Source organism: Maniola jurtina, chromosome 26, assembly GCF_905333055.1.
Source record: "Maniola jurtina chromosome 26, ilManJurt1.1, whole genome shotgun sequence".
In the NCBI taxonomy this organism is placed as follows: Eukaryota; Metazoa; Arthropoda; class Insecta; order Lepidoptera; family Nymphalidae; genus Maniola; species Maniola jurtina.
The window spans coordinates 7,332,320-7,346,587 of record NC_060054.1 but is presented as its reverse complement, the minus strand read 5'-3'; the positions used below and the strand labels follow the sequence as shown (position 1 = coordinate 7,346,587).

General features: G+C 36.9%; 1 protein-coding gene across 6 annotated transcripts in view; it reads right to left on the bottom strand.

Moving 5' to 3' along the window:
* Positions 1 to 14,268, bottom strand: part of LOC123878508 (protein hu-li tai shao) — a 105,174-nt gene that overhangs the window by 15,262 nt on the left and 75,644 nt on the right. For 3 of the 6 annotated variants that reach the window (XM_045925712.1, XM_045925715.1, XM_045925714.1), the window contains exons 6-18: positions 13,737 to 13,907; positions 12,935 to 13,102; positions 11,612 to 11,832; positions 11,109 to 11,246; positions 10,021 to 10,115; positions 9,517 to 9,637; positions 6,308 to 6,331; positions 4,408 to 4,518; positions 3,770 to 3,901; positions 3,133 to 3,292; positions 2,321 to 2,416; positions 1,846 to 1,917; positions 773 to 826 (exon numbers count right to left, since the gene is read on the bottom strand). In XM_045925712.1, coding sequence (XP_045781668.1) covers positions 773 to 826; positions 1,846 to 1,917; positions 2,321 to 2,416; positions 3,133 to 3,292; positions 3,770 to 3,901; positions 4,408 to 4,518; positions 6,308 to 6,331; positions 9,517 to 9,637; positions 10,021 to 10,115; positions 11,109 to 11,246; positions 11,612 to 11,832; positions 12,935 to 13,102; positions 13,737 to 13,907 — 1,563 coding nt within the window. The remainder of the gene's footprint in view (positions 1 to 772; positions 827 to 1,845; positions 1,918 to 2,320; positions 2,417 to 3,132; positions 3,293 to 3,769; positions 3,902 to 4,407; positions 4,519 to 6,307; positions 6,332 to 9,516; positions 9,638 to 10,020; positions 10,116 to 11,108; positions 11,247 to 11,611; positions 11,833 to 12,934; positions 13,103 to 13,736; positions 13,908 to 14,268) is intronic. The other 3 variants (XM_045925716.1, XM_045925713.1, XM_045925718.1) reach the window with 3 other exon arrangements.

The window sequence follows — 14,268 nt, the reverse complement described above, 5'->3', positions numbered from 1 at the left end:
AAAATATAACCCTCTTAATACTATAATATAATTATTATTTAGTATTCATGCTTTTAAATGCATGTTGGTTAAAAAAAAGGAAAATGCATAACATACCCAAATCCACAGACTAAAGGAAAAAAATAGATCGAGTATTGGAACATAATATATGTAATCTCATTACATCAAGAAAAACTTAAGACAAAAATAATGTTCTATTTTTGTAGGATGTTTTTCTGTCATTCGATATTCGAGATTCAATTATTAATATAATAAAGATTGAGTTTGTGGGCTTAACAAGATTTTATTATTACCATTTTCGAGCTCCAGTACAAAAAAAAATTACTAGCGTCTTTTAACGGCTTTTTTGGTAAAATAGGCTGCTTCGAGCATCATAAAGCGCTCTGTTTGTCGAACCTTTTCCCTTCAGTCTGAGATCATGCTATGTGCAATAAAAAATAATGACATTTAAACACTCGCAAGTTTCTTTCTTCATAACCTTGAAAGTGTTTAAAAATATCATAATAAGGAAGTGTTGTTATGGTTTGGCTTCACTATCGGAATCTGGCAAACGATTTCAGGCTTACTTAGTTCAGCATTCGGCAAATTAACTGGCCACACTATATATCCCTGAAAAACAAAGAGGGGGAATTTCCTCCCATACGTTGCCGTCGGCCACTTAATTCGCAAAATCACGAATCATTACCCGAATACCGATAGTGGAGCCGAACCATTAGTGCAATTTAGTGTATAAGTCAGTGCATACCACTAAAACCACTAAACCAAAACTAACCTCTAGTCCGGTCGGCGTGAGTCCGCTCGGCATTCAAGAAATCTGTCGCGTCCACTACGGAAAAATACAATGACATGCAGAAAGGGGAAAAACTAATGTTTTCTACATTTTTTTTTCATAGATTCAAAGAGAAAAAAACAGACGAAACATCAGGCACCAAGTAATCCAAGTAATGATACTTTAGAGTGGCTGTCTAGTTACCATTTTCCAAGTTCTATTGAGCTTGGCGCATTTTTTTATCCAAAAAATATTACAAAAAAAGAATCCGAAATTATCACTGACATTTACAATATGTGCGTTATTAGTGACACGTACAAAACTAGCTTCAATTTTATCTGCAAACACTCCGTCTGTTTTTTCCTTTGGTCTATTGTTTTTCATACAAAACTCAAATGCAAATAGTTAATTGTAGAAAATGGTAGAATGCAACTGGCTAAAGTATCTGGAAAGCTAATTTCAAATACCTATATTATTATATAAAACATATTATTTGTTTATCCATAGTAATTATATTTAAAATTAGCTCACCATTACTGCCGTATTTCAAGAAATTGTATACAAATCCAAAATCTAATTCCATGCTAAAAGGGTCACTAAAAATCAAATTAGTATCAAATTTCTTCGTGATAAGACATAGTTTTCAAGGAAAAACAAAATTGCAAAAGGAGACATGCCTATCATACATTTTATAGTATTTTTCACGAAATCTGAAAATCACTATCCATATTATAATTGCAAAAGTATTTGTTTTTAATTTGTCCTTCAATCACGCCACAACGGAGCAACGGATCGACGTGATTTTTTCGTATGGGTATAGTCAAAGACTTAAAGAGTGCAATAGACTACTTTTTATCCGGGATAATCGAACGTTTCCACGGGATTTTTGAAAACCAAAATCTACGCGGATGAAGTCGCGGGTATTATTTAGTTATTATATAGTTAGGTAATATTTATCATAGAATGTATATGAAAAGAACAATGTAAATAAGAATTTTTCAATTTTTGTGACGTGTATTATACATTTTTTTGCATTTTTAACAAAGATTGTATAATGATAAACGGTGACCACTTACCATCGCTTAGAACAACCTCCGGTTGGCTGCGCACCGGCGCTTGCTTGGTCTCTATCCGCAAAACGCGTTGTTCTGAAAACATTAAATTCAAAATTAGTTTTTTTCAAAATTTTAGTATGATGTACACTTTTTTAAAATGAAATCATCATCATGACGATCAATCCATCACCGGCACACTACTGAGCATGGCTCTTTACACCTGGTGGTAAGTGATGATGCAGTCTAAGATGAAACCGGGCTAACCTGGAATGGGTATGGCAATTTTCATCAAATACTCCTTTGGTTTCTACACGTACCTGAACGCTAAATCGCTTGCCGGTGGGGGGTATCTAGCCACGGCCGAAGCCACCCACTGGACCAGACCAGTTAGAAATTATAAAAATCCAAACCTCTGCCGGGAATCATCTCAATCATCATCAGACCACAGCACTATCTGGCAGTTTCAAGGCATAATGTGAGGGTGGTGACCACTCACCATCCCGCGACTCATCCTCGGTGTCGGACGGAGCAGTGTTGGGTGACGTCACTTGCGCCGCGCTCACCGCCTCCGATTCAGATATGTCTGTGTCATCTGTGAACAGTAAAAAAAAAAAAAAAACATGAATTAAGAGCCCACTTTATCCGAGAGATTGGCGGTTGGAACCTTAATTAGTGCTGTTTCCACAGATGACGGAAACAACGTTATTTGTGCGTGTCACCCTTTCCCTCTAACTGCACCTCAGCTTGAGAGAGGCCGGATGAATATTTTTTTCTAAAAAATGATATGAAATGTGCACATTTCACATCCTGTAGATTGGTTCGAAAGTTAAACTTCCTGGACAGTACCACAACTGTCTAGAAAAGTATGAATTTTTATTTCTGGTCAGTATTTAGGTATTACAACTGTCCAGAAAAGTAAGTATGAAGTTTCACTTCTGGACTGTAGGTGTTACAACTGTGTCGGTCGGCCGGTCGGTCGGTTAGTTGGTCGGTCTGTTGGCGCGAATTGACTGTTCGTTTAAAAATAAGTTACCTTACTAGATAAAATGAGTGCAAGTGTGGATAGTATGGAGTTTGATTGTACACCTGCTGATTTGAGAGCGGAGGTCGAATGAGCATAATCTATAAGTTTTTTAAATAGTTAGTTTTATTTTTTAGAAAAGCACTATACATGCCTCGACCGACAGAGCCTTTCTGGTCTCGTGTTATAGACGTCCTCGCCAAGGCTCGGCCGTCTAACTTACACTCGACCAGAAAACGCTTACTTTCCGGCCTCGTGCTGTAACGTACTATTGTGCGGATACTCACAGTCGGGGCGTTGTTTCCGCTCGACAGTGCGGCGGTAGTCGTCTATCTCGGTGTCGGTCACGTGGTCGAAGGGGTTCCTGGCGTACGGCGCGCTGTACATCGTAGCGTTGTGCTGGTAGCCGCGCTGGATTATCCCCTTAGACGCTGCTCCCATCAAAACCTGGAATTTAAGTATACAAGTATATAACGCAAGCTGTCATTTTACGAACCACATACTACTAAAAAAACCGGCAAGTGCGAGTCAGACTCAGATTCAGATAAATCAAAAAGTATTATGCCTAAAAATAAATGAAAATCTGTTTTAGTATGTACAGGTAAAACCCTTTCATATGATACCCCACTTGGTATAGTTATCTTACTTTGGAAATTTAAACACATTTTAATTTTTTTTTTCTGTGATGCAACTACAAATTCACGGTTTTCGGATTTATTCCTTTACTTGTGCTATAAGACCTAACTACCTTCCTTTCATGATTCTAGGTCAACGGAAAGTACCCTATAGATTTCTTTACAGAGACGACGGACGGACGGACAGAAAGTCAGACAACAAAGGGATCCTATAAGGATTCCGTTTTTCCTTTTGAGCTACGGAACCCTAAAAATGTAGGTTAATTCAAAATTCGAGTATAGTACTCACGACATGGTCCCCAGTGTGCGTGTTGGCCGCGTCCTCGCCGACCAGTTTAGCTGCCTCATCCCACGTCACACCCTCTAGAATATGCGATTGTGGTCCAGCGCTAATCTTGTCGGCACGACGGTTTTCTTTAATCTATGGTTATTAGATAATAAAAATATATTCAAAAACCTGGTTAATAGATCGTATTGAAGACTAAGCTATCTAGCTTTCCAAAATCCTAGTTTTTAACTCCCGACCCAAAAAAGAGGGGTGTTATAAGTTTGACGTGTGTATCTGTGTATCTGTCTGTGGCATCGTAGCTCCTAAACTAATGAACCGATTTTAATTTAGTTTGTTTTTGTTTGAAAAATGGCTTGATCGAGAGTGTTCTTAGCTATAATCCAAGAAAATCGGTTCAGCCGTTTGAAAGTTATCAGCTCTTTTCTAGCTGCTGTAACCCTTCACTTGTGGGGGGTGTTATAAATTTTTAATTTACACTCGTTCGAAAGAAACCTTGAACCCATGAAAATGACTTGTAATGTTGAATGAAGTTTGAGAGTAGTTTAGCATTAAAATTGTTCAATATTATTCAATCAGATAGAAATTAAACTAAACCTTTTTTTTAATTTTTGAAAAAAAAAAAAGTAAATACATGGTACCTGTTGCTGCAATTGCTTGAATTCCTTGGGGTTGGTGTTTTTGGGCACAAACTGTAGAGTGTCGATCTTCACTGGTGTTCCCGCATGCGCCGGCGATCCGTCTTGTATCCACTTTCATAGGAACATCCGTTGAAGAACAGACCAAGTCATTTTTTGCAATTTTTCGTCCATATACACCATTTTTTCAATAAACAAGTAATTATTTTTACGATTTTTTGTAAGTGACATCCACGGATTGTTACATTTCATACGTCATATTCATTTTTCACCAGTGACCAAGTCATGTTTTGCAATTTTTTGACCATTTTTCGCAATGAGCCAAGTCAGTTTTTTTGCAATTTTTCGTTTTGGTGAGTGACATCCACCATTCCATATCAATGGTAAAATTGTAAGTATCCATTTTTCACATGTGGCCACATTGTTTTTTACATTTTTTTACGTAGAGTTTCGTATCCGTATTTCGTTAATTTTTTTCACAGTAAAAACACAAATTGTTGACAATTTTTCATGTCAAACGGTCAAGACGATTTTCATTATTTTTTTTGATTTTTTGATACGTTGATCCATTTTCGTGAGAGGCCAAGTAGATCGTTTCACATTTTTCGTATTTTTTGAATCCGCACCGACGATACGTGTAGGGGAAAAGAGAAAAAGAAACAAATTAGTAAAAATGTTGCCAGTTTTTAAGCAAAGGATTAAGGTTAATAAAGGTTAAAAGGTTATTTTGCGTGAAGGAAGTATGAAACTGTGCATAAAAATAAAGCATATTAATTTTCCTGGTAAAAAAAAAACCATCGAGCATTGTACAGTATAGTCTAATTTTTTATTAATTAAATTTCCCATGCAAAGCGTTTTTAAAGCATTCAGCCTATTATTTTTTTTGGTTTGATGCAAAAAAATCTTTTCCAAAACATTCATAACAATGATTTTAAAATAAAATGACAGAATTTCATAGGGTTGCATTAAGGGAGAAAAAAAAAACAAAAAAATGAAAAAGGTGCAGGGAAAGAGGATTTTTTGAATGGCAACATTTCGACCAATTTCTCTTTTGCCCTACACTGTACAAACTCGATGTTTTTTGTTATGGATAAAATCTATGTTTCATATTCAAATCTATATATCAAAACGTTTTAAACTCGATATCATCAAGTGATATTTTAATAATCGATTTGAAAATCGATATGTAAGCAAATCGATACTAAAATCGATACAAATTTCATCCAAATCACCAGGGAATGTTGAAATGCTGTTGAATTGAACAGTAAAGCGAAAAGTTATATTTTGCTGTGAATGATGAATTGATGATTTAGTTTTGTTAATGGGTGAAATAAGAAGTAACTCCCTGAAACGTAACATAGACTAAAATATAATTATGACACAATAATATAATATGACCCATCGGAACTGAAGCGGGCGAATTTAAACGTCTTAAATTGAAAATAGGGTATTTGACTATTTTTCCTAAAAAAATCGAAATTACATATTTAAGCACTAGAAAAAAAGTTTTTTTAATTGTGATGTAAACAATATTTAACTTTGATAAAATGGGAAATTTTTAATGAATAAATTGGTTATTACTAATACATGTTGACCTAATTTTTCTTCATACTCTTTACCTTTATTAAGGGGTTATTTTACAGACAAAAAGATTTTTAATGATCATAAAATAAAATTTTAAAAAAAATTTGAAGTTCTAGATGCTTCTAGCAAAACCAGCTACATAACTTAATTAATCTATTTATAAAACGGTCTTACTACTAAAGGAAAACACTTATCCTATAAAACATAGCCAAATACCCTACAACCAAAGAAAATACCAGAATAAAAGATAACCCATAATATAAAAGATAAGAAGAGATGTTAAAAGATAAAAATAGAAAATGGCGCCTCAGTTATTTACCTCTTCGTTGTTAGCGTCCACCCACTGCAAAACATTATTATATTAGTCACGAAAAAAAAAACCAAAAAAAAAAAACACACCCCTAGCCTCCAACCTTGATACTTATCACAACTAATCACAGTTATTATTGACTCAATTTAAAACAAGTCTTAAGCTCACGACATATTAGGGGAACGTCGAAGCGACGCGATGTGTCTTTTTTAAAATGTTGCAAAGTAAACCGAACCAACCAAATAATCCGAGTATCTTTAAAACAACAGTGAATAGGCAGGCACCTTCTCAGCAAACGCGTCCCATCTTAAACCACATTATCACTTCCCAAAGTGCTCAAGCGTGCGTCTATAGTTAATTAAAAAAACCGGTCAAGTGCGAGTCGGGTTTCGCTCGTTTAGGGTTCCGTACATAATTATAAACATCCTATTTTGGGTGTATGAAATATTTCTTTTCCGAGCTAGAACATCATAGCAAAAGTGAAAGACAATTCCAAAAAAATGTTCATTTGTTTTGATTACAGCTTACAAACTATTTTATAAATCGTGGTTTTCAGTATTTGTGTTTAAATACAGTATATGGTACATAATATACAGAAATTTCATATTCCTAACAAGTTTAGTTTTTGAGATAGCCCCCATCACAAAAATGTTCTAAACATTGTTACATTGGAAATGCTTTATTGGAAATATTAATTTAATAATTACTTTGCAACAGTTCAGAAAAGACGCGTTGCACCGCTTCGTCTCTCCCGCAATGTCCCTTGAACCTAAGAGTACCATAAATTCAGCTAATAACAACAATTGCGATTGATCGCATTGACTATCATAAGTTTGATGCTAGAGGCAGAATTCTGATTCTCTATGACATTGAAATCTCAATGGGGGATAATTATGTAATGTCAATATTGACACCTCATAGAAAACTGTCTAGTATGACGTCAAAAACCATAGTTACGAGATATTTCACCGCGGTTAATTGCTACATATGGTGATGGGTGAAAACTCATTTTTACGCATAGAATCAGCGTGGCTGGCGAGCACAAAAATGCAGCCAGTATTCTTGGCACTTTTTTCGCGCGGGCATGAGTTGTAGAGTAAATAATTTAGGTGAGCAATAAGTTTTGTCACATTAAAAAATTCTGGAAAAAAGTTAATCTAAAGATTTGAATGTCATAGCGAAAATGGACTCAGTCACAAAAAACAGCAAAAAAAACTTTATTTTTCTATTATTTGGAATAGAAAAAATTCAAAAGCATTTCATTTTTTAAGAGCTTCATAAAAGAATAGAGGGGGATTATATTTTTCGAATATATCTTTAATTATATTATTATTTATTTTCAATATACATATATATTTATTACGCATGTTACGTATGTATATAAAACTTTTATAAGCACTAAATGTTTTTTTAAAAGCGAAATTTACGCGGACTTTTTTTTGGTAGAAACTCTTTCTGTGCAAATATATTATAATAAAAACATATATATTTAGAATTGAATTGATTTTTTTTTGTAAAATAAATGTTTTTAGATAAATAAATCATTTAATGTCTGCATTAGCAATAATCGTGGATATTTAGGAAACAGTTTTTACCAAAAACTTCCAAATATTTCCAAAAATTGAATACACACAATTGCAAAAACTTTATAAACTAAATAGCCATGTAAATTATCCTTTATATATTTCAATAAACACCTTAAAATCTAAACATTACTTTCGTTGATAAAAAAAAAGTTAGAAAAGTAAGAAAAAAAATATTTTGCGCGTTTTTGAAAAAATGCGATTTTTTAAATTCTTATTCACTAACAGCATAAAGGAATGTTTTTTATATCATCTTTTTTGTAGTAAATATTTGATAGGGTCTATTTTTTTCTCTCTATTTTAACATTAACTATGTATACTTTAAAGAAATCTACAACCACGACATTTTTTTGCTTTTTTTAAATTATTTTTTATAAACGCCTATTCATCTTTAGTAACTTTACGTAAGACCGCTTGTAATATAGCATAATATATCGTTTTATATAAATGTTGAATTTAAAAAAAAAATGTATTTAAAAAAAAAATGTTGAAAAGTCGACACATTTTTCCTACAAACTACAATAAAAAAAGTATTTATTAATCTACAAGCGATTGTAGAGAATAATACAATATATGCATTGTTTAACGTTTTTGATCGATATAATGTTTTTTTTTTTTTACTTTATAGTATAGATTAAAATAAATAAAATCAGCCTGATAATTTTAGGCTCATTTTAAGTAAACAACGGGTAAATACCACGATTAATTTGATAATTTTGATCGAATCATCAAAATAAGTATCCGTTATTTACGTTATAACAAATCAGCCTGTATATAAATTAATCATTTTGAATTTACATAGATTTTTTTTACTTTTTTTAAATAAACATGATTGCAAAGCCCGCTAGAAGACTACACTATGAATAGATCATAGATAATATTATAGATTGTAGTTAAAAAAACAAAAGTTTTCTAGAAAAAAAAAAATTTGGCAACAAATGTTAACTTTAAATCGGGTTATTTTAATGTAGTTCACATACAATTAATGTTTTTACGTGACATTCACTCGGAAAGCAAGCAAAAGACACACACATTAGTTTGGAATATATTATCCTTAAACAATATTAATATTAAAAAATAATTACATCTTTGGACAGAACTGACACTGTATATTGTGAAATTTTACGTTGAACATACCTAATCAAATGGATTTTTTACTTCTTTTTAGGTAGATCTCGCATGTTCTTTTTCACCCCCTTTTTCGCAACCCTCTGGAACTTTCGCTTACCCCATTATCTTTCAGAATACACGCTAACCTAACTTACAAGTTGACTCAACAAACTTCCCAAAAAAAAACCAAGGCCCTCTTTTCCCCCCACAATAAACTTCATCTAACCCATAACCATTTACCCCCAAACTCCCCCTCAAATCCAACAAAAAAATCAAACTCCCCCTGATCCTTTCCCAACCCCCCCAAAAATTTCTTACTCCCCAAAACATTTCCCAAGTCCTCCAAAACTTTACCAAGTCTCCCAAAAAATCCCACTAAACTTCTTTCAATCATTCCCCAAACTACTCCTGATGTTTGCCCAAGTCCCCCAAAATTCCCCAAGACCCCTAACCCCAGAATGTTCTTATCCCCTCCCCTTTTCCCCCATTGCCTCGCTACTCGGCCTCGAGGCGCAGGTATTCTACCTTGGTGATCTTCTTGGGGTCGTGCGTGCCGGTCTCCAGCACCTCCACCTTCTGGTACACGTTGGGCGAGTTCAGCCAGCGCGTGCGCTCGCCAGCCTTCAACCCTCCTTTCTTCCACAATCTGGATGTAGACAGACAAGATAGAAACTATTGCATCAAAATCGCACTTGATCTTTTTAACCCCCGACCCAAAAAGAGGGGTGTTATAAGTTTGACGTGTGTATCTGTGTATCTGTCTGTGGCATCGTAGCTCCTAAACTAATGAACCGATTTTAATTTAGTTTTTTTTGTTTGAAAGGTGGCTTGATCGAGAGTGTTCTTAGCTATAATCCAAGAAAATCGGTTCAGCCGTTTGAAATTTCTACGTCTAGTTACTGTAACCTTCAATTGACGGGGGTGTTATAAATTTTTAATTTACACTTCTAATATTAATTTAATAGAAAAGGGTCACTCTCAGCAGAGGGAGAGTATTACAAGAGGGACAGGTAATAAGTAATAACTCACCCCTGTTTGTAGAGTTCCTCTTCCTCCAAGAGGTATCCGAGTGAGGACACCGCCGGTGGAACCTCCACATCGTTCTTGGGCCTTGGTACATCGTTCTGTAACAATAGAATAGAATAGAATAGACTTTTAGTCAAGTAGACTTTTACAAGTGATTTTTGAATCGTCTAAAATAATTTACCACTGGGTACTCAAATCATTCATGGTAGGAAAACAAACATTGAAATGGTTATTTGAGGGAAACACCAAGTTGTAAACCAAGGGATGCAGGAAGGGCATTCAACACCTTAGCGGTTCTATCAGAACATCTATATTCTATAGGGTACTTTCCGTTGACCTAGAGTCATGGGCATTGGGCAGGTAAGTAAATCTTATAGTACAAAAAAAGGAAAAAATCCGAAAAACCGTGGATTTGTGGCTACATCACAAAAAAAATGTGTTCATGAATAACTAATTAGTATTTTCTTCAAAGTAAGATAACTATACCAAGTGGGGTATCATATGAAAGGGCTTTACCTATAGATTCTAAAACAGATTTCTATAAATTTTTATGCATAACTAGCTGATGCCCACGACTTCGTTCACGTGGATAGAGGTTTTTTCAAAAATCCCATAGGAACTCTTTAATTTTCCTGGATAAAAGTACCCTATGTGCTAATCCAGGGTATAATCTATCTCCTTTCCAAATTTCAGCCAAATCCGTCCAGTAGTTTTTGCGTGAAGGAGTAACAAACATACACACACACACACACACATACATACACACATACATACACACAAACTTTCGCTTCTATTCTATTTTATTAGTGTGATTAGTGTGATAGCTTTTGATTTATCGTGCAAAATGTCAGAAAAAATAACTGAGTACGGAACTCTCGGCGTGCGAGTCTGATTCGCACTTGGCCGGGGTTTAAAAAAAAAAGAATAATAGCCATGCTAATCATGACTAATACTTTTCCCTCAAATTAAGCGTAAAGCTTGTGCCAGGAGTGGGTACGACAATAGTGCAAAGGGTGGGGTTTGGACCGCCGACCTTTCGGAATTCAGTCCGCTCTTCAACTGTTGAGCTATCGAGGCTTCTTTGACCTTACCTTGACAAGTGGGTGCCGGTAGATGTACCCGGTGCGGAAACCAGCGTTGTCCAACATCCGCATGAGCGCCTCAAACTCCTCGCCTCCCACGCGCCACTTGGCCGAGTCGGTAGGAGGCTTGCGAGACGACTCGTACATCTGGACACAAATATTCAGATTATGGTTAACATTCTAGACTAGCCGATGCCCGCGTGATTTCAAATTCTTGGATTGATGGAAGGCTTTCTCTAAGTTGACGCCGTTGGGACTTCCAGGAGCTGGAAGTCCCAATTACCTGTCTCCTAGTCTCCTCATATAGCAGCGTCAGTTCATCCAATGGCAACAACGCCAGGCAAAGCTAAACCTCACAAGGAGCATTCAAGTTCTTAGTTTGAAAAAAAACAGCACGAGGATGGTTCTGGGGAAATCATTCCGTCTCCAGATACCCTTCAGCATTTTGGCGTAGCAAAGACCTTCCAAGTCCCAAAACTCCTCAAGTACCAAGAGTTGGAATTCCCACTAACCTGTCTCCTAGTCTCCTCATCAAGCAGCGTCAGTTCATCCAGTGGCAGTGATGCCAGACGAAGCTGAACCTCGCAGGCAGCATTCAGGTTCTTGGCCTGATAGAAGGCTTCCTCCAAGGTTGCTCCGCAGCAGAGAGCGCCACCTCCAGACAGCATCAGGATCTTGGCGTGAGGGCCCAGGGCTCGGACGAGCTTCTCCTGTTCCTCGTTATCCAGAAGACCTGAAATGAGGTTTTAAGTTACCATGTAATATCTTGAACTACAACAATTTGGCTTGTGATGTATGTTAATGTGTTGAGAGATTAAAGTGTGAAAACATCAAGGATTTCGTCTCATTAAATTAGAATAGAATAGAATAAATATTTTTTCAAATAGACTTTTACAAGTGCTTTTGAATCGTCAAATAATTTACCACTGGTTCGGAATGCCGTTCCTACCGAGGAGAACCAGCAAGAAACTCGGCGGTTGCTCTTTTCAATTCTTCAATATTTTATTCTTTATTCCCTGGTACAGTCTAACAAGGATCTTTTGGCACTTGAATGACATTGACAGGGGGGCGTAGTTGTAGAACAAAGGCTGCCAGCAAATAAAATCTCCTCAATTTTAGAGAATATATTGTTGAAAATGTTAATGCTGAAAACTGAATGAGTTTTATCTAATTTTAATTGAATGAGAAATTGAGAAAGCCGTCCCTGTTTCCACAGCGAGAAATTATAATAAAAACCATTGACAGGCCATGGACTTGCAACCTATCATGTTCACCTGCTCAAATACCTACTATATTTACCTATTGCTAACTATAGCTATAAGATGCAGACACATTTATGCTGCATCTATTATCAGGATATATCGTGACCTGAATTATTAAAAAAAAGTGAATTTCAGATTTTTTCAATCAATCAATCATTTTTATTTGCTCTAAATGTAGGTTAACAATGGTATTTACAGTTATAATAATTTACTTAGCAACACCACATACAAGTGTAAATTAAAAATTTATAACACCACCGAAAAGTGAAGGTTACAGTTACTAGCAAAGAGCTGATAACTTTCAAACGGCTGAACCGATTTTCTTGGATTATAGCTAAGATCACTCTCGATCAAGCCACCTTTGAAACAAAAAACTAGATTAAAATCCGTTCATTAGTTTAGGAGCTACGACGCCACAGACAGATACACAGATACACACGTCAAACTTATAACACCCCGCTTTTTGGGTTAAAAAGGGGACAGCGTGTCACTTAACAAGGTGGCGGCTTTAGTTCCAATTTTGGCCACGCGCCATAAGATCCTTGTCGCACTACACAGTGGTATACATCTCACCGTTGGGTACGCGATGGTAAGCCACGTCCCCCAGCAGCGCGGCCTCGTTGCACAGCGGCAGCAGGCCGCGCCGCGTGGCGGACACGGCCAGCGCGCCCGTCGACCGCACGTGCAGCACGCAGCGCACGTCCGGCCGCGCCGCGTGCACGGACGCGTGGAGGGAGAAGCCTGGAATCAAATATATCATTATTACAATAAAGAATAAAAAAAGTAAAAATAAAACCGACTTCAAACTCTAAAAACCGGCCAAGTGCGAGTCAGAGTCGCGCACTAAGGGTTTCAAACCAGACCTTCACTATCAAAGTATCTTCAAAATTCAGTTAATACTTCAAGTTCAGATGCTCGCTGGTTTTATAGTGATATAATTTTTTGGAAAGTTGCAGTTAATTGGTAGGTATGTTTGTGTGGCAAGAGACTCCGTAACATATGCCCTGCATAGTTCATCTCCCCTCATCTTCAACATGAAGGGAGAAGTCGGTAGTAGCCTAGTCCCTTTGACCAGCGAAGAACCGGTCACCTGGTATACAAGAAGCACTTCTCCTGAGTCCCCTTCACAGTATCATCAGCCCTCATCTTCAACGTGGACAGGGAAGTTGGTGGTGACCTGGTGACGAGGCTGTTACCTCGTGTGGCAAGAGACTCCGTTCCATATGCCCTGCATAGTATCATCCCCTTCACCGTGGATGGAGAAGTCGGTAGTAGCCTAGTCCGCTTGACCAGCGACGAGGGTTGTGTGAGGGAGTCACTCCCACACAAAGAAGCACTCTCCCAAGTCCCCTTTGACAGTATCATCAGGCCTCACCCTCAACGTTGACGGGGAAGTTGGTGGTGCCCTGGTCCTGCACGGCGCCCTGCATGTCCACCTTGACCAGCGACGAGGCGGTCACCTCGTGCGGCAAGAGGCCGCGGGGCGTGGTAAGGACCGACTCCACCGCGGTGTTCAGCCGGGCAGTTATCTGACCACTGGTGCTTGCTGAAATCAACAATCATATTAAAGTTGGGGGATTGAGATACTGGGTGGTCGAAGATGGACTAAATGGGCTTACTTAACCTGGTTCAGCTTAGGAAATGGAATACTTTCAAACCCAAACTAAGAAAAAAGAGTTACAAGTATAAATTAACAATTTATAACACCCCCGACAAGTGAAGGTTAGAAAAGAGCTGATGACTTTCAAACGGCTGATTATAGCTAAGAACACTCTCGATCAAGTCACCTTTCAAACAAAATAAACTAAATAAAAATCGGTTCATTAGTTTAGGAGCTACGATGCCACAGACAGATAAACAGATACACACGTCAAACTTATAACACCCCTCTTTTTGGGTTGGGGGTT